The sequence below is a fragment of the Protobothrops mucrosquamatus genome, unplaced genomic scaffold (genome assembly GCF_001527695.2).
Source record: "Protobothrops mucrosquamatus isolate PMUCROS unplaced genomic scaffold, P.Mucros_1.0 scaffold2411, whole genome shotgun sequence".
NCBI classification, from domain to species: Eukaryota; Metazoa; Chordata; class Lepidosauria; order Squamata; family Viperidae; genus Protobothrops; species Protobothrops mucrosquamatus.
The window spans coordinates 17,811-44,276 of record NW_015388483.1 but is presented as its reverse complement, the minus strand read 5'-3'; the positions used below and the strand labels follow the sequence as shown (position 1 = coordinate 44,276).

The 26,466-nt window shown below is 39.1% G+C and overlaps 1 protein-coding gene across 1 annotated transcript; it reads right to left on the bottom strand.

Moving 5' to 3' along the window:
* Positions 1–7,750: 7,750 nt before the first annotated feature.
* CUNH1orf198 (chromosome unknown C1orf198 homolog) lies at positions 7,751–25,742 on the bottom strand. Its single transcript, XM_015824906.1, has 4 exons — positions 25,395–25,742; positions 17,653–17,703; positions 11,428–11,973; positions 7,751–8,508 (listed from the first exon to the last, which is right to left on the bottom strand). Exons 1-4 carry the CDS (start codon positions 25,740–25,742, stop codon positions 8,452–8,454), a joined length of 1,002 nt encoding a protein of 333 aa, XP_015680392.1. The 3' UTR covers positions 7,751–8,451.
* Positions 25,743–26,466: the final 724 nt, after the last annotated feature.

Here is a 26,466-nt window from a genome sequence, read left to right as displayed (position 1 = left end):
TGCAGAGAAGTTGGTGCCTATGACTTACTAATATTATCTATGTTGCTCTAATAATGCTCCAGGAAATGAGAATGAAGTTCCTCATTTCTTCTTTACTCTTGATTGACCTTGATTGCTTTACTCTTGATTGACCTTGAAACACAGATATGTGATTGTCCTTTCAAATTCCATTTAAACTTGACAATTCATTGCCTGGTACCTAAAAGTATTAGATTTGCAAACTAATCCAATTCACCTCCTAAAAGATTAGCGTGACTATATTTTTGGCACTCCACCACATTGCCCACTAAAGAAATTGGCTTTTACTTGTCTCCTACTTTGTATAAAACTGGAATAAATACAAAGGAGTCCAGATTATGAGGTCCAGAATTATCTCAAAGGTGCTTTTTCAAAAAGCAACTGGACTTTCTTTGTTTTTTCTTTGAAGATGCTTTGCTTCCCATCCAAGAAGCTTCTTCAGTTCTGACAAAATGGTGGGGAATGGAAGGTTTTACAGTATATTCCTTGCGGTCATCTGGTTGTTTGCACGCTCTCTGAGAGTCATTGAGGCCACTTGGGGGGTTATCTGTGGCCTCAATGACTCTCAGAAAGAGCGCTAATGACCAGATGACTGCAAGGAATATAAATCCTTCCATTCCCCAGCATTCAGTCAGAACTGAAAAGTGAAATGTTTTCAAAGAAAAAACAAAGAAAGTCCAGTTGCCTTTTAAAAAAGCATTTTTGGGACAACCAGGACCTGGTTGACTGAGATCCAAGTTACATAGACATTTAGAATTACAAACTCCATTGATTTTTCTGGCCAACAGGATTATTATTGCTATGGGGAAAACTAGTAATGGCAGATCTCTCTTTTCCTTTGTCTCACATACATAAGTACAAAGAATGGATATAGTAGAACCTTCACATACCAATGTATGAAAAAGTAAAATACATTTAGTTGTCTCCAAATAGAGGTATGGCTGCTTTGCTGCCTTAGCCGACTGGAAAATTTATCCTGAATTTCTCCATTTAACACAAAGTCTTTAACAAAGAGCACTTGCTCTTTCAGAGTCTGTGTGGTCTCATCTAAGTTTGGCTGTAAATCTCCATCTAGAATATTTGGTTTACCAAGTCCTATGATTCAATGACTCCATATTTTTTTACATTACCATCAAAGAAAATCTGATGACCATTCTTTTAAATGCATTTTTGAGATGTCCAATGAATTCAAAATTGAATCTTTTGATGAATCAATTTAAATCTTAAATCTGAGGAAATTAATTTGAGAACTTTTAAGACCTGCAATTGTCAATCTTCCATTGCTGGATGTTTCAGTTCTTTAGTCCATCAAATTGTAAGTGTTATTCATAACAATTTGACAAACATTCTTTAGTTTTTGATATAAATACAATGCGGGATTAGTGTTGGATATCAGCTCTATCAGAGATGGAAGCATCTCAGATTTCTTTGAAATAGCCAAAGCATCTGGTCCATACTGAGCCATCAAAATGTGGATGACATGACTATATTGACACTGTTGTGCATTAGAGAGGCAAAAGTCAGTTTGAAGTTGAGAAAAGTCCTCAAAATGATCAGGTATTAGCAAAATATTGACAGATTTGAATCAATACAAGCCAAGAATACTTAATAAAGAATAAAAGGCAAATGCTTTATAATGGCTTAGATTGTGAATTTAGGGCAGTATTACTTAATATGATAGGCATTAGATCTTCAAAATCTCAGTGGAGGTCTTAACTATCACCAGTCTAATTGGCTGCCCAGACATACCAGTGATCAAATACATAACTTTCTGCAATTTTAGGCAGTCTCTGCTTTCCCAGTAAGCCATGGAAATTCCCATTCTAATTCTGGACACAAAAGAAATGTAATAAGGTTATTCTCTAAGCTGGAAATTCTGTTTTCACTGTTGAGAGGCTAAAAAGTTGCCAAGAAATTTAAGCTGACAAGATAAAATCAACCTTGTCTTCTCATAATGTAAGCAAAAGTCTGTCTGGATTTTCTCCACTTGAGTTTAATTAGTTTGACCATTACCAGCAATGTTATTTTCATGATTGGTAATGTGCTAAATTCATAGATGGATGCTTCTATTGAAACTCAGAACAAAGGGAGCCCAGTCTATTTATAGGCACTAGTGGAGAACTCTGCATATTTTGATGTGAGGTTTGCTGACTACATATTTGGGTCTGTATTCTTATTAATGCAAAGGATGGCCCCATCTGTTGAAAAGAACAGATGGTTGCCATTAATCAGAACCTTAATTCCAGAACCCATCTTTTAAGAAAGTTTAGTTGTGCGCTAACTTCAACATTTGTTCTGACTCCCAATTTGTCTTCTTGGCAACAGTTTTTTTTTGTTTTTATTTATAAGTTTCTTCACAGTTAAGTCATTAATCTTTGCAGAAACTACCTCTTCCCCTATCTTGTTTTCTTCACAATTCTGGTTTATCTTTAATCTCCCTCTGGACTTCCATGCATTAAAATAAACAGAAGTCAACATGGATTGTAGAGGAATGTAAATGCTTGCTATCTGAAGGTTGGTAATGTATTTTCTTTTTAAAATTGACTGTTGCTAGGTAGAAAGAAGGGCATAACATAAACAGTGGATCAGACCCTTCTACTCTTGCCCCATCTAGTTCAACTGACTGTTCTCATAGTGGCCAACTAACTGCACAAAGAAGCCCACCAGTCTCCCAACATATGGCCTTCAGAGGCAATATCACAGTTGTTATGGCTAATAGTCATTGTTCTCCGTGACTTCCATGAATCAGTCCAACCCTGAAGAGATAGGTTAGGGGTCTTCAAATTTGGCCCTTTTATGACTTGTGGACTTCAACTCCCAGAATTCTTCAGCCAGGCACGCTGGCTGAGGAATTCTGGGAGTTGAAGTCCACAAGTCATAAAAGGGCCAAGTTTGAAGACCCCTGAGATAGGTCGTGAGGGCTCACCCAGATATGATCATGAGCGGATATGATCCATGAATGGATAGCAGATTACAAATACTGTGTAGGTCTGTGGAAAAAGAGATGGGCAAAGCATAGCTCTGCAAACTATTGATTTTGTGCATGGCCAATATCTATGGGCCCATGAGGCTATGTAGCTTTTTCTTGGGAGATACACAAATGACATATAGTTAAATAAAACACCTTTGCATGCTCACTTCAGCAGCACATATACTAATAGTGTAATGATTCAAATGAAACACTTCTGCTTGTTTTTCCTTTTCTTCTATACATTCTACCTGCACCACAAATGGTTATCAAGGATGTGCAAAATGTTTCATGCACATGCATTTCTCTGCTTGGAACCACTGATCTACATTCTATGTATGGACTGAAACATGCATATGTACCAAAACATGCATAGCTGTTGTTCGAAGTCACAATGATACCATGTGTTATGACATCATTGCACAAATGAAGTAAGTTTGCATTATTTGGGTACTGGTATCATGACATGCCTGTGATTACTCATACCCATGCCCCTTGAAACTGCCCAGTTTCTGCCTAGCTATTTCCCTTGTATTTTTTTAAACAAATGCTATTGGATATTCATGCTCAAATTATTAGATCCCAATAAATGTGCTGCTTCTTTTACATATAATGTTAGGCCTCCCCGCTTTTTAAATGTTTTTTCTCCTTCAAACTTTTCATTCCATTTGTGAATTTTATTTCCCCGGGTTTCAGTAGTATCTGCTATTATATCAATCTTTCCTTCCTGTTTTGTTTCCCATATTCTCTACATTGTATACCCTTGAATAGTGCAGCTTCATCTATGTTCCTGGATTTGCATGTTAATTATTGGGTGCCTCTCCATGCTGTTCACCCCTCCCAATCCCATTTTCAATACTTGACCTTGTTCTATTTTCTGGGTTCTTCCCCCTTCTCCTCCAGCATTTTATTTAACCCCTTAGTATTGAGTTTACCAGGCAACTTCCAAACATCATGTCTTTATATTTTATCAACTCAAGGCAACATACATACCTAATGCCAACACATTCTATTTTCCCCACAATAGTCCTATGGGGTGATTTGGGCTGAGCAAGCCCTGGCCCAAAGTCACTCAGCAAGTTTTCATGCCAAAGGAAGGACTAGAGTGCAGAGTCTTCTGGTTTCTAGTCTGGCACTGTACCAAACTGGCTCTCTATTCTTCCCAGGGCTTGTAGGGTGCAGTCTATTTTTTTGCTGGGAATACTTCAAGACACATATCCAGGAATCCAAGCCATATCCATGGATCCCATATGGGTAGCCAATTGTTCACTTTCTCAGGACCACATCCTTCAGAAAAGAAATCAATACTTGTAATGTAACCCTATTCCTTCACTCTCCTTTCCAGCATTTAATAATACCTTTCAGTATTGTTTGACTTGGATCATGAAGTTGTTGTGGCTTTAATCTGTTGAGGCTTTCATATAATTCTTTTGAGCAAGATTGGTGTAGACAAGCTTACCTGTAATTGTGCCACTTGCAATACCATCCTCACGGTACTGAAAACACAGTCAGGCACATTTTGGGATGTATGCCATAAGCTCAATCAAAGCCAAGTTTTTCTTCAAGCATGCGCATGCTCTTCCATACAAGGTAGGATCTCTAGGTAAAGACTGCACTGAAAGTACATTATATATTTCAATTATTGAGATCCCAGAGATATGCTAAATATTTTGAAATGTGAAGCTATATTTGGTTATATCATTACTTGGGTATTTTGGTGTGATTACCTGGGTGTGTCCGTATGTATGATATCATACAGCACAGTGTGGCATGAAAACAGTTCTAACTGTGACCTTTATGTAGAAGCAGCACAAGGGTCTACGAAAAAGGGAACATATGCTGAAGTTTCACCACTAAAAATTACTATATGTCTTCTGCATATTATATTTCATATCCAATAATCAGATCATTTTCTATAAAAAAATATAGTAAGACAGTGTTTCTAATTAACTTTAACTTAATCTTACCCACCATTAACAAGACAATACAAAAATGTTTCTATAGTTAGCGGTGTCCACTGGGAAAAGGGGATAAGAATGATGAAAGCAGCACTGGTGCTATCATACAAGCCCCATTTTTTTTAAAAAAAATGTATATCACAACATTGCTAGCACATTCCCAAAGGGGTGGGGCTTGTGACATGACACTACTTTCATTGGTTTGATGAATATGAGAAGCTTCTGTAGAAATTGTTATCCACAGAATTGGTAATACTGTATTTCACCTACAAGCTAATTCTCAACTTAAAAGTGTGAATGCACCCAAAGATTTACAAGAGATTTTGACAGCCTCACATGGTGCTAATCACAAGTAGAACATGACTATAAACAAGGAGAGAGAGACATTAAAACAAGGAAAGAAACAACAGTGGTTCATGTCAGGTGATTTTAATTAAGAATCAGATATGAATTGTAGCCAAATACAATTGTGAATAAAACCTCAATAAAAACATCCAAGAAAGGGGGAAACATCAGGTTTATCCATGAAACTATACTGAAGAGAAAGGCAATATACAGTGTTAACTGTTCCAATGTGTAAAATCCATCAAGAGGTTCCTTGCAAAAATTCCATTAAGATAAACAGGATTGGAGATAGACACAGTAGGAGAATTAGGCCCAGTTTACTCCATTTCATTGCTTAAGAGCAGCAATCTAAAAATGTTGCTTCAATGACCTCAGGACATTAACCCCCACATCCACTGATATATAAATGGAAAGCTCTAGTCAAACCAAACTGCACTTATTTAATTCTTGAATTGGTTAGCCTGAACAAGAGATCCTGAGCTGGAAAAACACTTTATATTCTGACAACGTTGGAAAGGCTCCCTTTTATCATCTAAAAATACACTGAAGAAATGTCTTCAGCTTGAATTTATGCCAATTCCTTTTTAAAGACTTGTTTCTTTTTAAAGAATCAAACAAGTACTCTTTTCTTAAATAAAAACCACTGAGGTTTTTTTTTTTTATAACTATGGTGTCTTTAAATACACTGAAACAGGGCACACAAACTAGATCCAATCAAGTGTCAGGCACTTCTTTTCATTAATGAAAATCTTCCCTCTTTGGCTCAGCAGCAAAAGTTAAGCAATTCCAGAAATGCCAATTATTCACATCAGCTACCCCAAGTCAATGGACTCTTATATGACACTAATAGTTATGTTGCCATGTAGGTGTGCACCAGGAAACCCAAAGCAACATCTCCACAGTAGGAAATGTGGTGCTAGTTACTAAGAACAACCAATTAATCCAAATATCTTAAGACAAAGTCAAGCATCTGAAGATAGACAGTCTTCTACAGTTTCCTACTCCGATCTTTAGCACAAATATCCCAGTGTCCTGTGTAGTGTGTGTGTGTCTGTGATGGCACATAAAACACCCCTGAAAAAGAGCATTTTTCATAGTGTTCTCTACAATTAATTCCATTTTATTATTTTCTAAAGTTGTGCAATGCTGTATATCAGATTCCAAAATGGTGTTCCAGTTTGTGAGGGACAGCTGCATATCAGTGCTATATATTCTGGCCTCCACACACTGCAAAGCATGAATTTTGGAACTGAATTTGAAGACTACCCAGTTTTATTTTCCATTATATCTTTTAGGGCAAGATTCAGAACTGGCCTCTTAACTTTTGTCATAAACATTGTTAATGAGTGTATATATAAGCAGCAAAAGGAATAGGAAGTAATCTGAAATAAAACAGAACAACACATGATTTGTAGAGAAATGACTTTTCAGTTCACACCACTCACAGGTATGGACAATGGACAACTCTGAAAGTGGAACCACTTATCTGGTGGCTAGTAAGGAAGAAGGCTACAATTAGCCAGCCTGACAACAGATACAATGCCCAAACAGACTTTGTGAGAATTCCACATGGCATCAGAGGTACATGTGTATAGTGTATATCTATTATTGGGTCGTCTCTCAGGAAATCCAATTCTCAAGGTCAAAAGCAGAAATTCAATAACCTTTGGTATTTGGTTGGAGAAATCACAATTTGTGCAGAAAGGGGAATTAAGGCTTGAAGGTGATGGGGAGAGAAGTCGCAATACTTTTTGAAGTTACAGAAATGCGATGTCAGTTGCATAGCTATTTCTGGATGTTGCAGATGCTGGACAAGGCTGGTCTGTGTGTGTGCAGCCAAAGAAAGTGGTATGCTGGCCCACTTCAAGGTGCAGGTGAGGGATGTCATCTTTAAAGTGTTCCTCCATGTAAAATACTTTCTTTGTAATATTAAAACAACGGAAAATCTAATACAACAGGATGTTTGTGATACATTCAGGTTCTATTCCCACTATGGGAAGCAGTACCAGGAATCAGGAATCTCATGAAACATTTTTTTTAAATATAGTGCTTTGTTTTTAAAGAAAGTGTCACAATGCCTTGCAATAAACATGTTGAAGAAATGTAACTTCTGGGACGAGGGTAAGGGAAATGAGCTACATTTCAAAATGTGCTTCATTGCTGCTACGCCAAAAGAGATGAAACAAACTAGTTATTCTTCTGAAGATCCTTTTACCGGATGGTTTTTAACCAGTAAAAGGCAGCTCAATCCATGTATTTGATTATTTCTCTAAGCTAGTCTCTCCTTTCTTCTCCCTTTAAGTTTTATAATAAAACATATTAAATACATTTTATTAAATGTTTTATTTTTAACGAACGATCCTAATTTGTGTACCAATTAGGCCTCATTTCCCAGAAAGAACACAAAAGTAACCATACACACCCTCCCAGCACACACCGCATTATCAGCTAAAGCTTTTTTTTTTTCCTGCATCCAACTCAAGTGTCATAGACCAATGTAAAAATAAACATATAAATAAATGTTTGCAGATTTATATCCTGCATAATATATTTGAAAGAGATGTGCTGAATTTTGGGCTTTTGGAATCTGTGCTTCCATCTTTCCTCTATTAGGAAAAGACCATAAGGTATTCACAAAATGTTTTGGACCACTAATTCCAGAACCTTGAACCTACTAGCCAAGGCTCTGACAGATGATATTAAAAACTATCTGTGCTTGATATAAACGATCATCTTCTTGTACAAATGTATTTAATAATACAGATGGTAGCCTATTAGCTGTTGGCATTCATGTGTAAAATAAATATGGGTATTCTGTCAGATGGCTTCATTTTCTCTCTAATTAGATTGCACACTTTGTCCTTAGCATACATACAAATATTAGGCAATGTATCCCTGTTCATCACCAAATATGATGCATAAAATGGCAATTAATAAAAGATCAAAAAAATCCACCCAACCTTCTAACAATGGATCACTTCAAAATACAAATACTTATCAGGTTTCTACAAAAAAAGTATTAGTACAAAGGGCACCATTAAAAAAGAACTGGGGAAAAAAGTTTTAAAAACACACAGAAAAACCAGTAACAGAAATCAAAGACAAAATGGAGAGAGATGCTCTTTTTCTTTCTTCAAAACCTAACTGAAGGATTGTTTTTGTCTACCAATTGTCCAGAAAATCAAATCCCGTCTTCAGGATAACATTATTTGCATTACCCTGCAGAAAGAAAGAAAGAAAAAAAGTTTTAGAAAAGAAAGCAAGTAGTTAAAATTCAAAAAGGTGTAAAATCAAGAATAACCAAAGTAAGAGTTACAACAATATCATATAATGGTTTCGGTCTAGACCTGGCCTTCTGCATACGCTGTATTAGAAAAGCTTTTGATTCAACAAAGGCTTTCCATCAGAGATGGGTTTTCATTAATTGTCCCTCCCTTCTGGATATCTTATGGCTTCCCAAAAATTTCCTCTAGAAGGCTAGCAGGAATTGGGGAAGGAAGGCTATGAAAGAATTGCCTCTCTTCTACTACCAGCTAGAAAGGAATATCATATATGGCTGTGCTCAAATATCTTGCTGTTTTAAATATTCAGATTATGACTGGCTCTTCACTGGACTTTCTCTCAGAAGGCTCAGCTTCCAGAAATACTACCCAAACAATATTTAACATTAACGGGAGATGTGTAGGAATATTTGCATGATAAGGCTGGGTTATCCAGAATACCAACATTACTTGCACAAAAATGAACATCGCACATTATTCCCCCTTACACTTCAAGCAACTAGTCCAGACATGTCAAACGGAAGGCCCGGGGGCCGGATGCGGCCCGCGAAGTGGTTTCACGTGGCCCGCGAAGCTATCCTAGAAACAGTGAGGGAATGGCCCCCTCTGCCTTGGCCCTGGGCCAGGCCAGCTGGGAGCCAATGTACAATTTTGTGGTGGCCATCTATGCTGAAACGCATTCAGTCTTAGCTCCATAAGCCCCCCCCCCCTGCATGGCCTGAGAGGAACAATGAGGCTCCTCCAGTGGACCATGCCTTGGCACTTGCCCCGGTCCCACCCCCTTCTGCCAGAGACCCCCAGATCTGTCCCACTCCTGCCCAGGCCCCCACAGGCACCCTTGATGTGAACCATGTAGAGCTGGCCACACCCACCCAGTAGGCCACACCCACTCCATCCTCGCCCACCCAGTAGGCCGCATCCACCCTGGCCACACCCACCCAGCCCTCCAAGGACAATCAGAATGCTGATGCGGCCCTCAATGAAATTGAGTTTGACACCCCTGAACTAGTCCCTTAAAGAACTATTTCCATAAAATGAGTGGGGACGGGATTGCTCATCTCTTTGTCCTTCAACCACTAAACAGATTTTATATGTGAGGTATAATCTAGGCCAGAAATAACAAAGTTCTAAGATACGGAAGTCTTTTTTGTCCAATTGTCCTCATATTGGATAATCAAATTCAATATGGAATAATTCTACATACTAATCCGTCGTACAAGCTCAATTAGTTGTTACCTGGTCATGCACATATAAACATAATGATAGCTGGGCTGTAGGTTTGATCTCTGAACTTGGCGATTTTCCTACAAACGTTTCATCTCCATTCAGGGGGACATCTTCAGTGTGCTTTCGATTCAAAGTGCACTGAAAATGTCCCCTCGGATGGAGACGAAACATTTGCGGCCAAACCTACAGTCCAACTACCAACCTGAGCTACTAATATTCAAACACATCTCATAATAATAGCTCTGTGAGATCATGCCAAAGTCTCTCTTAGGCCAGCATTTTTGTTTCTCACGGAGGTCAACAAAAAGAGATACAGACATACATTTTTAGATTTATTTTTAGTTATTTGAAGAATTTATATGGCTGCCCAACTCAAACAATGCAACTCTGGGAACCTTTAAAATACATGTCTCTCCCAGACTGCTGTTCCCTGTGAAGAGCATTTGGGTGACTCCTGCTCCTAACCCAGCAATAAGACTAACTGCTTCTGCAAGACTTGTCCATGATTTCATCCAACCCTTTCAAAGCCACTAGCCGTGACCATATCTTCAAGTCATGAAAGTTACTATTTGTGTTGTGAAAAAGTGCTTCCTTTTTATTGTTCTAATATTCTTCTAATAAACTTCATTGGATAACCCATGATTCAATTGTTTGAAAGAAGAAAAAAACTCTGTCTACTTTCTCCTTGCTTTTATATTTTACTTATTTTTATAATTTTTAATGATTTTATATACTTCAATCATGTCCCCTGCCTTTCACCTTTTCTTCAAGATGAAGAATCCCACCATTTTCTCATAGGTTCAGGTCCCCTTTCCACATTGGCTGTCCTCTTTTGCACATTTCCCAACTCCATTATATCCTTTTTCAAATGCAGCAATCAGAACTCTGCTTTATATTCCAGATGTGAATGCATGTTAGATTGGCAAAGAAGGCATTACACTGCCAGCAGTTTTACTTTCAACCCCTTTCACAATAATCCTGAGCATGAAATCTGTCTTTTGCATAGCTATCATGCATCAAGTTGATGTCTTCATTGAGCTACTGATTCTGACCCACACCCTCAATCCCACATCCTCAATTTCCTGTTTAGTTACAGAAAGCTCGGACCTTGTGCATGCACCCTAAAGTGCATTATTTTTCAGGTAATTAAAATGAATGCATGCTCTTTTGGTTGCACACTCACTCAATTTTAAGGGGAGCTCTTCATAATCAGTTTTCGGTTCTACCCTCATGAATGGAAAGAAACTACCTTCCCTTTTCTACTACATGTATTTAAGACATTCTCTGCACACTGGAAGTGCTGCTACAAATGTCACATGTACAGTACAGGCAAAATCTACAGACAGTAATCAACTTTATGTTTATGGAACAGCATGTAGGACTTCGGGCAATCTATTACTAGCATATGCTGCACATTTTTAAGATATGAAAGAGCGATGTTCACATCTTAGATTAGATTGGGAGGAAAACAAAGGATTTCAGTTGTAAGGTTTTAGTACTCTACAGAAGTCATTTTCTTGGATTCGGGGGGAGGGGCAGGGGGAGAAGTTTTATTTTTATTTGTTTACTTTTGCTTGGGTTCTTTCTACCTACCATACCGTAACAGGACAGATTAAGAATCAGCCCTTACCTGGTCAAATCCTTGCAAATCTGGAACAAAATTGCTTTGGGTATCTTCATTTTGAGTTGCAGCAGATGACAATTTCTCTGCAGGGTCAGGATGAGCTTCAAAGGCACTAACTGCAGGTTGGTTGGATGGAGGCTTTTCCCATTCTACAGGTGTTGTGGGAACAACTGGGGGGATCGCTTTTTCAGGCTTCGGAGCACTAGGCTTTTCTGCTTTAGTTACTTCTTTTGGACCAGATTCTTGCCTATAATTAGGCTGGAGGGTTTTCTCTCCTTTTTCCATGGATTTGATTTGGCTTGGGGTTAGCGAGTGGAACTCCGACTGTTCCCCTTCGTACTTGGAGCGCTCAGCATTTATCTTCCAAAATGAGGACTCCTCCTCTTTTTTGGCCGGTATAAGCCCGTCTGAGTTTTGTGGTTTAACACCCTGGGAAGGTTTGGGGGCTGGGGGGCCAGGTGCAGTTTTGCTAGGCTGTTTCTGTTCGTGCTGAGGCACTGCAGCCCCCGGTTCTTGGATCAACAGAGAAGCAATACTGAATTCCATTTGACTCTATTAGGGAATTAAAAGTAAACAATGAACATTAGTTCTTTTCCATGGACAAACAGTAGTTAAAATAAGACAAGGGAGGAGCTCATTTCAGCTATAAACATTATTGGGCACCTTGTACAGAGTACTGATGTTTGTAAGGTAAGGCAACTTACATTTGGCAATGTAAAAATGACAATTCTGTAGCAGCACAGATGAGGCAGAACAATTCTTTATTCTAGCCTAGCTTGGAGGAAAGAAACATTCTTCCTCTTCTCTGCTGGCAAGAAGCGATGTAGGCAAAGTTTTGTCAGAGAAGAGGTTGAACATTTAAATAATTTGCTTACTTTGAAGGGTGACCTAAGTCAGAGGTCAGCAATGTACTGCCTTCCAGATGTTGCTGGATTGTGTAATCTTTTGTCATTGGTTATCTTGAGTAAGGCTATTGAGAAATGGAGTTGCCCACCCGGAATTCTTTTTTTTTTTTTTTTAAGTACAAAATACACATTCCTTAAGAGTTATTACAGGACATGATGCCCAAAAAAAAATGCAGAAAATGTTCAAATGGAAACAATCATTTAGAGCAGGCATGTCAAACTGCCGGCCCACGGGCCGGATCGTCACGCCGAAACCACGCCCACCCCATTGCCAGCAATGGGGGAAAAGTTGTGATACGTCGCGCGACGTCACGAGTTTGACATGCCTGATTTAGAGGCTCTAGACAAGGGGGGGGGAACTGCAACAGTAAAATTTAAAAAGGCAACATGGCCTGGTCAAAAGCTACTGAAGAAGTTCTTTCTCCTCCATCATGCTTTTCAGAAGAATAGTCTTGGTCCATGATATCTGCAAGTCATTTCCTCTCACACAAACCACTGCTGTGGATTCAAGGCAATACAGCCATATGAATCTTCTGGCCAGACCAGGATCTCCTTTTTTTAAAATAAAAAATAAGAAAAAACTAGTTGTTGAGAGCTCTACCATGGAATAACAGCCTATGTTTACACTGGACAAAGAGATGGGAAAAATGTTCGTAGAATTAAAACAGGACAAGCTACTTAGCTTGGATATACAATATTTAAATTTAAAATTCCCAACCCAACTCAAACTTTTGTTTCACTAAGAATTCCTTCCTTTCATATTTTAAAAGACGGCTTTTTAAAATGTAAGCATATTCAGTCACGTAAAAAACCATCTTGCATACCTCAACTATTTCCCCAGTCCAAAGACAATACAAAGCATATTTCCTTCCCAACTCTGCCCAATTAAATATCCATTCAATACTAAAGATTAAATCCTAATACTTTACAGATATAAAAAAGAAATACAAACCTAATGGAAAAAGATTCTAACAATACACCCCTTTGACACTGCTGCATTAGTCAGAGAATGATCACCTAGAAGAGGTAACTATCAAACACCAGGAAAATTAGGAGATCCAGACAGTTCAAAAGGGTATAAAGATTTATTACAACCTTAAGCTCCCTACAAGTATCCGAACTACTAATGGCCAAGGGAAATTAGTGGGAGATAAGAATAGAAGGAATTCAAGGTGGGCTGGACTAGATCTGTTGGGGCACAAAGGGACTCATGACTGATGATGCATTTGACCCGTCCTTCGGACTCAACCTGATCATCTCCTACAGTAACCTAAAGTTCTAGGACCGGCACAACTCTCTTCTTCTCAAATTTTCTTCTATGGCAATCCCATCCAACCATAATGCCAAATGCCAGTTGTAGCACAAGCAAGGAAGCACAAAACCATAGTGTATGGCAATGCAATTAAAAAACAAAGACTATGTCCAACCTCCTCCCAAAAGTCCAATCCAATTTCTGGAAATCTCATTCCTGCCTATGTATGTAACACGGTTCCAATCATTCATAATGTGTCCTATCTATTGCAGCTTTCACTCCATTCACAAATGCTAAGTGCAGCTTTGTCCATTAAGACATTTTCTAGAAATCCTAGACCTGCTTTCATCATCCCTCGGACTCTTCTGATGGGGGGGGGGAGACATCATTTCCTACAATGCTCAGCAATTATCACAACAGCTGGAGCATCCTGGAGGCCTAAGTCCATATAACTCACAGCCATTCGTAGGGAAGGGTGTTCTAAGCCAAAAACTCTTTTGCTACCCTTGAATCTTTTAATCACCCGATCAATGACATTTGTTTATATCCTGGCTTGATCATCAGGGAAGGAATATATGTGAAGGTCTTTCTTCTCCCACTTCTACCAGGAAATTTAATTAAATTCACTTCAAGGCTGCTTATGGCTGAACATTTCTCATCAGCTGTATCATAGACTTCAACAACCTAGGCATTCTTCAGATTTCTCACATTTCCCAATACTGACTTATCGAGATGATGCCCAAGTTGGGAAAGATTCTCCATGGATCAAAAAAAAAAAGATTGAGGAAGTTGCACTCTCCTACAAGTTCCCTTGTAGGCTCCATATCCAACCACTGCCATCCATCCCAGCATATATGGGTTGCATTATAAGGCTGACTCCCATCATGCTGAATCAAGCTGGATCTGAACTGACACATATTCAACTCTGAACTAAAACCAGAGAATACCACAAAGAATCCAAAGAGCTATTTTTATATGTTATGAGCTTGTGGGGAATGTGGAGTATTTCATGAAGTAGATAGCATACAGAGCCAAAACAAGCTGTTTGGCTTGGCAACTGCAAAACAGAAGATAAAATAATGGGGGTGGGGGAGTAAGTAAAACATAACCTGAAGGACAGGAGCTTATAAAAATAGGCCTAACCTTAAGCAGAACCTATACTTCCACAAAGCAAAATTATATTTAAGAGACATTAAATAAGAATCTACAGAAGGCTGCATTGATACTCTTGGAGCACACATCGCTAGAGAAAGCTTTTCTATGGCTGTATTTACTCAGTGCCTTAAATTTGTCTAAAATGGGATTAAATAGTCTGTGATTCAGTGGCAAGCAACTATTGTTTTATGTGCTGTCTTGAATAAACCATCTTATTAAACCATAATATTTTTTTCAGCTTAGCACATTATGTGAACATAGCACTTGTGTTTAACTGAACTAAGTTCAGAATTAAGCAACTTAAATGAACCTAGCTCACTTCCTCCAGCAATTAAGAATTTCTTTCTGTACCAAAGATAAGACCCTTGAGGAATTTAATAAACTATGTTTCTGGTGATGGCGTAACTCTTCAAACTATTTTTATTTAGATCCATACACCGAACTGGTCCAAGAGTTCTCCAAAGGCAAAGGCAATGGATAGAAAAGAAGTCAAAGCTGAAATCCGTAACTAGGATTTCCATACATATACGAATGTAAATAGTACATCGAATCACACAACTGTCATGCTGAAACTAGTATAAACAATTCTCTTATTTCAGCTCCTCTTTAGAAAGAAATAAACAGTGTAACTTGTCTTCATAATGCTCCCAACCATAGAAGTGATAGTTATTGGCAAATTGCCAAATCATAAACTGGAAGGTCATCCATATGGCTGTTACAAGACTGGGCAAGTCATGACCCAGAGATCAGAGGGAGACCTCTGAAAACTACCATGGCCTTCATTCTTTCCAATATCATGATCGGATTGATGGGCTCCAAAGAACAAGCTTGTCTTGTCCTCCAGGCAAAAAGATTTGGGCATACTGAACTCTTGCTGCCAACAGAAGGGAGAATGCACTGGTCTTGTCCTCCTTTGCTAGGACAAGAGCCACCCACCACTTACTTGAGCCTCTAGAGCAGTGGTTCTCAACCTTTTTAATGCCGCAACTCCCAACCGGTCGTAAGTCGAGGACTAAACCGGTCATACGTCGAGGACTAAACTGGTCATAAGTTGAGGACTAAACCGGTCGTAAGTCAAGGACTACCCAACTGGTCGTAAGTCGAGGACTTTCCCTGCCCGGGAGCGCCGCGCATGCGTGGTTCCGCCCCCTGCGCCGGCCGAGGCATAGCTGGCAAGCGGCAGAGACGGAGCAGGCCGACCACCAGCTGGCCCAGCCCAAGGGAGGTAAGGCACCCTCCGGAAAAGGGGAAAAAAATGGCGGACAAAAAAAAATGGCAGACAGCCTTGCTTGGCGACCCCCGTGAAATGGTCGATCGACCCCAAATGGGGTCGCGACCCATAGGTTGAGAACCGCTGCTCTAAAGCTAAGATATGGAAATTATGGCTCTCCAAACTTATGGCTCTCCACAGATGCTGAAAACCCTCTTCACAAATTTCTCAAAAAAGCCAAAAGTAGGAGGGGGTAAACTATTAAACATCTTACAGCATTGAGTAACAAAGTCTGAAATTAATTCAGTTGAATGCTGTGATTGCAAGGATATTTCTATCCGTGTTCAGCTAAAGATGAATCAAAACTACTTTCAGGTGTTGCCTCTCAAAATGCAAAATCTTTAAGTGGGGGAGGCATACACAGAAGATACAGGGGGGTTACAGAAGACACTGCTGCATTTTTGGACAGACCTATTCTGAAGACGCTGATTTAGTAATACGGTACAATATTACAATAATACAATACAATACAAATAAAGCTAAAAAGTAATTATGATTCTTTATCTCCCAACCCCCACATTTCAGAACTTTATGTATGATTCTGAAGTACTCAAATAAGGCTAAACGTTGCAATAGACATGAAGGGCAAAGAGTGACGTGTGGCCTCTTCCTTACCTCGTTTCTATTCTTTATCTAAATTATTACTTAGAATATTCTAGGAAACAAATCTTCAGCAGAAAGCATGTGACTGCTTGTAATATACAATTTAGTTCTAGAATTTGAAATGTGTTGTGCTCTTTTCCTCGAGCAAAATTAATGCAGGTCAAGCAGAAGAAAGAAAATGGAACAGCGCTAGTCATAGAGCTCATGCATATATAATACTATTTATCAAAGATAAGAGGGGGAGAATAAAACAGATGAAAGTAATATTTGGGGCTCCATCGGTCAATTCTAAGAGAGCCCTGTGATACATGGAACAGTCTTGCAAACACAATTTCACCTAGAAAAATAAGGAAGGCAGTGTAAAATGTTCCACTGCAGCTTTGGATTACTTCCTAAGCATGGTTTGACATATTTTTTCAGACTTTTGCAGAGGTCAGAACAGAACGAACAGAACAGAAATTCTAATACCAGCTTATTAGATGCAAATGTTTGGTGACCATAAACAAGTAAATGCCTGCAAAGCCAAAACTGAGAGCCAATAGTCAGAGTGCAGGTCCTCAAAAACACAGAAAACTATTCCAAATCAGATCATTGCCCTGCCTGGCTAAGTGTGCTGCTGAATCACAACTCCCAGCAGTCTCAGCCAGCATGACTAATGGTGAAAGATGTGGGGCATTATTCAGCAGCATCTGGAAAGTCATTAGCTTCCCATGTCTGTAACAAGTAGACTAGCTTAACCAAAAAATAGACTAGTAACTTTGGTCCAGTTACATTGTGTCTCTACAAATATACTTCACATTGTGAGCATGAAACAAGGGGTACTTGTACTTCTATTTGTTCCTCAGATGATAAATGGGTAAAATGTATTATTATTATTATTATTATTGTTTGAAATTTATCTTGAGAAATCACAATTTTTCTGCTGTTGAAACCTATATTCCACAAGATCATAATTACCTCTGGGCCCCAAAGCAGAAGTTTATTACTGCATCCTGAAATAAACAAACCTGACAATTATTGCAAATATAACAATTTCACAAAGTTACCTTGGTTTCCCAAGAAAAAGGAGCAGAGTGTTCATCTTGCCAGGTGATATCCTGAAATAAAAGCAAAAACACACCAATAAGTATGTAATTTCCTCAGGGCAAAAGAAACAGAATCATCCAGGATACCTTAAAACTGAAGTCAAGTGAAGGTTTATTGAGACCAGCCAAAATGCCATGATAAGATGATGCACACTCTGGAATTCTTCACCAAGTAAGACGGCATAAATACAAGGAGATGAAGGAAGAAACAAATGTTCCTAAAAAGTAAGTCAGTGGGAGGACTAAACTCCATTTTGTCAATATGATTGAATATTTGTCTTAGAAAATAAATCCATGGCAAAAAAAATAATTGGGATTGATGACAAAGTATCCACACATTTTTTGAACCTCAGAACTGTGGGACTTTTTGCTTACATGACAACATTCTAAAGTCTATCATTCCCCATTTACAGATTCAAAAGATCCATTCAAAATCTAACCTTAACTCTCCCCTCTCGCTTGTTCACTAATTATTTAACCTTTTCAAAGCAGAGTCTACATGCATTTTAGCTCTCAATTCCCCCATTCTTAGCTATCCAATTAATACTGTACTAGATCTTTAATTATTCAGTCTAACAAATTCATTTTATTCTTGTTTCCTCTTTTGGTCCTGTTTCTGTCGGAATCCTCTTTCATCAGTGATTTTCATTTTGTAGCCATCTGGTTGGCTTAATCTCTAAGGCCTTCTTCAAGTGTTATTCATATCCTGGGGTAGTATAAATTATCCCTATTTTATTTAGTTTAAATAAGGTTAAATGAAAATCCTAATTTGTATCAAATACCCATCTTTATCAACACTTCTGTAAGAGGCTTAAATGCACTGCTTTTGTAAAATAATCTGAGTAATCACTTGATAAACCACTGTCTCCTCCTTAATTTATTTGCTTCAACTTGTGAGCTTCCTGAATATTTTTTTCTCTAGTATGTTCATTAAAAAACTTAATTACATTTGCAGATAGTTTATTCAACTTTGCAAGCCTGGAAGTTTGAACTTTGTCCTCTTCAGACAAATTTAATTCAAAGAAGAGATCATTAAGTCTCATTACTAGATAATCCATCAAGTTACTGTCCCCGGCTTTTTTTTGCTAATACCACTGATGCAGAGACTGCTTCATCTGCCAAGATCCTCAACATCTGCCCGAAATGTTTAACATCCACGAATCCTTCTCAATCATTTTATACAAGAGGTATTTTTAGTAACTAAGCTGCAAGCTTGATTAGCTGAAAAATGTCTAATATTTGCCTTATTATTTTTTTCAGACATACCTGATATATCTTCTTTTATCAAAATAAAAGTTCTCTTATTCTAGTTTCAGTTCCTGACTGAGTTTTTTAAACAAAAGTTTGATTGTGTTGGAATTCTTTTCTCAAAAACAGCCTGATTCAAAAACTGTGCTTTATATTTTGGTTTCATCCTCTTCTCCAATGGAGAAACACTGTCAAATGCCTTGATTTGGCCTTCCTTCCTTCCTTCCTTCCTTCCTTCCTTCCTTCCTTCCTTCCTTCCTTCCTTCCTTCCTTCTTCTTTCTTTCTCCTGAATGTTTTGCATTTGATTGTTTTGGAGAGGAATTAATTTAATTAAATAAACTAATAGCTAAAAATGTTGAGTTTGAAAAAGAGCAACCATTTCAGGGGACAATCTTGATTGAATATGGCTATGCCCATTTTCTCTAATTATTCTAAAAATCTCTATAAATCTCAAATAGCAACAGCAACAACTTTGCACTCAGTAACGTTCTTTCCCCAGAAAACTTTACTTTTTTTTGCTCCCTGTACAGATTTGATCTATATTCTACCTGGTATCTGTGTATTATGTATGCTGATTTGTATTTATTTGTGATACCCATATTAAAGTTCCCTTATTACAGTTTCTAAAGTTGAAAAATAAAAAGGCGAGTTTCAGTTCACTGCACTGAGCTAAGCTCAAACACAGTTGTCACACAATGACAAGACTTTTAAAAAAAAATCTTTCCAGAAGAGATCTATCAAAATATATTCTTTACTGGCTTGGCGAGTTTAATCATAAAGCCCTATTTCTCAAGCCCTTATCTTACACTATTCTTGGACGTAAAAAAAAATGAATTGCTCCGGCATTGGCCAAGCCACCGAGGAATGTCAAAGTCCCCAGTCTGTTATGCTTGGCACATGCATGATAACCTTAGGAAAGATCCCTTGATTCTGATGTGTCTGGCTGTCATGCAGAAGTGGTCTTGCTGCTTTTATTTACTGGAAAATGGCTGAGATCTAACAAGGCAAGGAGCTAAACTAAGAAGAGGGAAACAGTTAATGTCTTTGAGTCATATTAAGACAACTTAGAACAAATCCCTCAGGGAAACAACATGACACAAAAGGATAGGGAGTGTTCCCCTAAAGCAGGAATTAGGTTTTCATTTGGGCAGGAACAGGAACATTTCTTCCAGCTTCTGCACATCCATGACAAAAAGGCCATCCCGGCTTAAGCCAAAGGACAGTCTCATGCTGATTTCAGCAGCAGCAGTAGTAAAGCATCAAGCACAAAAAAGTCTGCATCTAGCTACAAGTCACCCAGGCAGCGTGTTACAATAAGGGCATTCGAACAGAAAGACAGCAGAGGAGACACTAGTATCTTTATTGATAGCAAATGACATATACCAAGTGCAGACCATCCACCACAGGATAATAATAATTTCTCTGTCAGCCAAAACACAAAAGAGTCTTCTGTGATCACTAAGAAAGCCTTTTAGCAGCAGCACTTAAGTTTTCTATGTGGCATTTTAATAATACTAGTAAAATATGAAAAATGACGAGGAAGAGAAAGAAAAGAGATACATGCTCAATAGACTCACAGAGCCTTTTCCCACCTCTAAGCTATGTTCCTGCAGCTTCCCCTTCATGCCTTGAAAGGCAATCTTTAAAGCACTGAGTTTGCTGGACTGACGTAGCTTCCCTGCACAAATCTGTCAGCTCCACTAGATAGACCAGACAGGGAAATCAACTCCATTGGAAACGTAAAACAACTTCTATTGAAGTTGGCTGTTAATAACAGAATTTTACATGTCTAATTGTGCTGTACCCTTCTCCTCCTTATACTCCAGCAAATTAAGAAGGTGTCTGTCAGAGCTGCTTCCAAATGTTATCTTATTATTAGTCCCTTTTGCATAGATAACAGGTCCTGTGTATTTTTGTTAAGGTCGTTTTCTTTATTTTCTACAAAATCCAAACTCTAACTGAATAGGATTCTCCAAGGCATGAAAAATCTAAAGGAGCACAACAGTTGTCCTCTGCAAATGTCTTCCCCCCAGGAAACAATAGAAATGCCAATGGAGTCTAGCACTTGTCTGTTTTCTCAGATTAATCGAATTGTTTGACAAAATAATTGTCTATCATCACCTGTGCTGAGTTCCTATAGTTTCCCGAATTGCACATACAGAGACTTCAATTGTGACATTAGGCAGGCAAATTTAGTTATCATTCCCTGACTGCACTTTCATTGATCCACTTCAATTAAAACTCCTACTTCCAAACCTAAATGAGAAGTTTTGATACTATTATAGATTTTAACCATAGGAAACATCTCAGCCCTGGTTACTGGACCTTTCAGAAGCTAAAGGATCTTGCATAAGTTAAAGCNGTTAAAGCTATCACATAATCAAGTTTCCTCGTCTAGGCTCAATGTTTCCCAAAAAAATTCATTTCAACTCTACTTTTTCATAATTTAATTTACTTAGTCCAACTAAACACAAATTTAAAAACATCGAAGAATGTATTTACTCAGGAAAAGAGAAGAAGAGCCTTCTCTGCTTTAGTGCCGGCTCTCTGGAATTTCCTGGAATATCTTACCAGTTTTGCCCCCACCCTCCTATCCTTCCAGAAGGGCCTGAAGACCTGGCCCTGCCAGTTGGCCTGGGAAGTACATCACTACAGGTGGCTACTGGACTAATTAGCTGACCCCCACCTCCCCCTGCTCTTCCTGTGCCCCCTCTGCCCATCTTTTTTTAATTTCATATTATTTACAGGTAGTTCTCATTTAGTGACCACCTCATTTAGTGACTATATGCAATGATGATGGTGATGAAGAAGTAATTTTATGATCAATGCTTGTATTTACAACCTTTGCAGGTCTGTGGAGCAAAGCAAAGCTGAAGTAAGATCATAAGCATAGTTGTAACCACTTCAGTTGCAATCCTAGCTATGGTTACTAAATGAGGACTTCAAAAGATTAATTTTTACATGAACGGAGAAACCAAGATTAAACAATGGTTGCCTTTTAGAATTATGAATACTGAACACCAGTATTGTGCAATATGCAGAAAATATATACTCCCATCCTGATATTATCCAAAAGTCTAGTACTGATATATCCTATGAGCCCTAAGATGCTCCTCTAGATACCACAGGGGAATCCTAAATGATCAAAATAAACATACTGCTCTTATTACATCTCAACAGCTAGGCCCATGTATTTTAGGTGAGCATATTGAGATCATTTATTAAGAGTTGTTACTTTTTCCAAAGTCTTTGGCACAAGTATCAAATATAAAAAAACCGGGAATAATTTTAAAAACTTCCATTTCTGAACACTGCAATTTATTTTCTACACCCTTGGTTTTCCTAAGTTCAGTAGGGACAGTGGAAAATCTGACTTACATTTTTAGAAGGTGATTTAAAAATACTCAGACCTGAAATATTCATATATTTTTGTAGAGAGAAGCACAAAAAAGTTAGTCAGTTTCCTGTAGTCAAACATAAACAATTCCTAAATACTAATTTTAGCTGTAACTTCCTACCGCCTGCTGTTCACAAATTAGCTGTTTGCAGGCCCTTTTTATGACGTTTATTCCTGTGAATGAATTTGCAGGCTAAGTTAAGTACTGCCTTTCGTTCTTTACAATTATTTTTAATTGTACAATCCTTTTTGGTTTTCTACCCCTGAAAAATTATAAGTAGACCTTGACCAGTGTAACAAAAATATCCATAGGGCTCTTAGCTATTACTATACTCTTTTAAATGGGCATTTAGGGAAGGGCAGAATTCACTAGATAGAAGAACCTTCCCCAAATCTAGTGCCTTCCAGATGTTTATGGTCTAGAATTCTCAGAACTCCTAGCCAGTATTACCAAATTGGAAGAGGAGGTTTTGAAATGCAAAGTAGACCCCTCCCCCAAGTTATCTTGAATTAAGATCTGAAGTACCTAATGTCTCGAAATATAGTTATTCTGGACAAACCCTCTGGCCTATTATTGCAAAAACATTGAGGATCCCTGAGGCATTTTGATGCTTACCAAACTCTGCAATGTTTAAATTCCACAGCTATTTGGATCAGTGGCCAGATTTAGAATTTTCAGAGTATGTCTTGGCTGGTCTTCTGGGTAGAATTTACAGTACAGTAGTTGGAAGGCTAGATAGAACTACCGGTAGTTGCAAAACACCCATTTACTAGAACTGGCAAAACTGCTCTTTTTCATTACTTCGATCCTTTATGTTCAGAATACTCCTTACTAGCGTATACTTCTGTCTTTTTTAGAAGGTGGGCAAACACTTTTATGTTCTAACATTATTTATGGAACCTATCTGGAACCTAGAAGCATTCTTAAAAATAATACTTGAGAGTCATTTCTCTTTTAAAAGTTAGATGAAGAAATGAGCCTGCTGAATGTAAAAAATAGATGCCAAAAGGTACATACTAGTTGACAAACCTATAGATTTATAAATGCACACAAATAGAAACACAAAAAAGCTGTATCAAATGAAAGATAATCAAAACATTAAGCCTGTCAGCAGAAAATAACACAATTGTATTTTTTTACTTAGCAGCCACCACTTATACTTGCTCTTAGTTTATATTTGTTATCTAAACATAATTATATCAATATGTCCCTATATGATTATTATATCTATCCTACCTTTTTTGTAGAGTTCAAGGCAATTTCCAAGAGATTCTCCTTTAATTTTATTTTGGCAATAACAATCCTTTAAGATAAACTTGGCTAAGAGAGAGTGGCTTTCACCCAGTGAAAGCTTACCAAATCTTTAATTTCCACACTATAGGAGTGCAGGGCATGAACCATATGCCACCCTTCCTTAATCAGGCTGAGAAAAACTACATTATACCTGGCTTTCCAACACATTATTCAGGGTTAAACGTGCAAAATCACAACACAGCAAATCTGATTCATACATTGTAATGATATCAATAAGGCATGCAAATATGCACCCACATTAAAGATTTTAAAACGCCACTTTGACAGCCATAGCAATTGCACCAAGCAGGGATTTCTGTTGTATCTATGCCTGGAATGTAATCTAGCCAGATGCAGAGAGATAGAACTCAACTGCCTAAACTGGAATTAGTGTGAATGGAATTTATTAGACAGTCCCACCTTTTGCGAGCCAGGAGATTGGCAATCAACATTTTGTTTTTCTTCTGTTCCACTAAAATAAGAAGCAAGCAAACTCTAAGGATGTTGAATATCTGCTCCAGTTTATCATCCCTAAATTAAGCTTTTATTCAGACATACAAACTAGCCTTTTTTCTTTTTTCTCCAGAAGAAATGGCAGCTCTACACAGAAACCTAGTTTGGAAAGACAGTGCAGCCAATATAAATTACGCTGAGCATCCTGACTGTTGCCAATGTTTTTGTTATGATTTCACACATTCCTGTTTTCACAGTAAAATAAGGTATTTTACACTAGCAGTTGACAACTATCACTGGGATGCACAATAAAATGAAAGGCTGTGATAAATAGTAAGATTCATCACTAAAACCAAAATGAATAGGAATGGGAGTAAACAGTTACAAACTGAAGAGGCTGTTTCTTTTGTATTTAATCATTCTTGGAAATCTAAAGGAACTTTAATTCTTGCAGAGGCAGAAAGTAAACAATTGTATTCTACAGACTCTGGAACGTTTCGATAGCATAACACTTGTGGTGTGTTCTTCCATCTGAATAAATCCCACTGAACATAGAGTGACTGATGTCAACGTACGCATTTGAGTTTGGAAGAAAACCCTCTCCCCTATGACCTGAGACTGTGCCCTTATGGACAAGGGGCTGCTGAAACTATATAGCTCATATCCTGCTGCACTGCCCTCTTTATAAGGACTCAAGGACCCATCTTATAACTCCTTACCTGGTAAAACCCCCAGGAAATTCTGACTATTTTTACTTACAATTGCTATCAGACCATTATGATTCAGTCTCTTTGAATGTAGCTGAATTTTGCTACACTGCCTGTAAAATTAGGCCATCTTTTAATGGGTTTTTGTTTGCAATTCTGATTGGTGACCACGATTAAAAATAATATAGCCATCTGCACTTGTTTGGATCGGGTCAGAGGAAGACTGGAACTCTCCAATCCAGCAAGAACCATGCATATTGTCTACTACTAGAAGACCTCCAAGATCCCTTCCAGCTTTGTTCTGATTAACTGATATACCGACTTCGGCCCAATTAACTTTACTATAGAAGCCAGGTAATGCCTAAAAAAGGTCAAAGGAAAACGGCCCTCTACACATGCCTCCCTGCCAGACACTTTTAGTCCTTTTTTAAAATCTTGGGTGCTCCAAGTCCTTTCTCCGTGCCTTATCTGTTTTTCTTTGACGCCACCTCTCCCACCTCAATGCTACAGGTGCCTCCCGACAGCTTCAAAACGCAAGTAAAAATACCCTGCTCGCCCTCTGTGCATGTGCAGAGGGCCACTGACCGGCGCACGAGAGCTTACCTCGTCTCCGAAGTGCACTACCTTCTGGCCGGTATTGAGGCGCAGATTCGGGTAGCAGACCGGGGGCGGGCTGTCTCGGGCTGCCCCTCGGTGAGCCGCGTACCGGGCCTGGACTTGGGGCTGCACTAGGCTTTTGTCAATAATCTCGTCTTGCTGGCGGGGCGGCAGCCGCTCCCAGTCTGGCCCGTAGCGTTCGCGGATGCGCTCCTTCTCCGCCATGATTTTGCGAGCCATGGGGTTGAGCGAAGAGAAGTAGCTGAAGCGCTTCCGCTCCCGCTCGTCCAGCGGCCGGTTCCCATTCAGGACCGCCGTGCGGGAGGCTGCTATCGCCGCCGCCATGGACGCCATCGCCGACCTGCGCCTGCTTTCACGCGCCCCGGCGCTCGGGGACTCGGGCACGGCGAAAGGCGCAGAGCCGACCGTGTCTTCCGCCGCGCCCTCCGCTCGGCCCGTTTGGCTCCGCTCTTCGTCTCCGCCAACCTTTTGGCTCCTCCTCCTGCTGCGTTTAGCCCCGCCTCCGCGGCTTCCTCTGTCTTGCGCCTCGCTCCTCCTCTCGGCCCGCCAGCGCAGCGCTTGCTCCAGGTTGGAGCGGGCGGCGAAGTTCGAGGCGTTGCTGTCGAAGGGCCTCCTTGCCTTTTCCCTTCTTTGTTGCCGCCGGATTTGCGTTCAGAAAGGAATTACACCTTTCCTGGTGTAATTCATCAACCTAGTTGTCGTCGCGGCAGCCTACTCATTTGAGGACCCATTTAATCCGGATGAGAAGCGTTCTAAACGCGCTTACTCAAATCTGAATCACAGCAAGTGAACTCCCAGCAAGTACTTTAATTATGTTTCCAGATGGACTGGTTCACCAACGGGCTGTTGCCTTAAGAGCAGTGTTTCTCAACCTTGACAATTTTAAGGCATGTGGACTTCAACTCCCAGAATTCCACAGCCAGCATTGCTGGCTGTGGAATTCTGGGAATTGAAGTCCACATGCCTTAAAATTGTCAAGGTTGAGAAACACTGCCTTAAGAGTAAGAGGGGGAAAAAAATCTATTCTCTCGGAATAGGAAACGTTGAGGAAATGTTG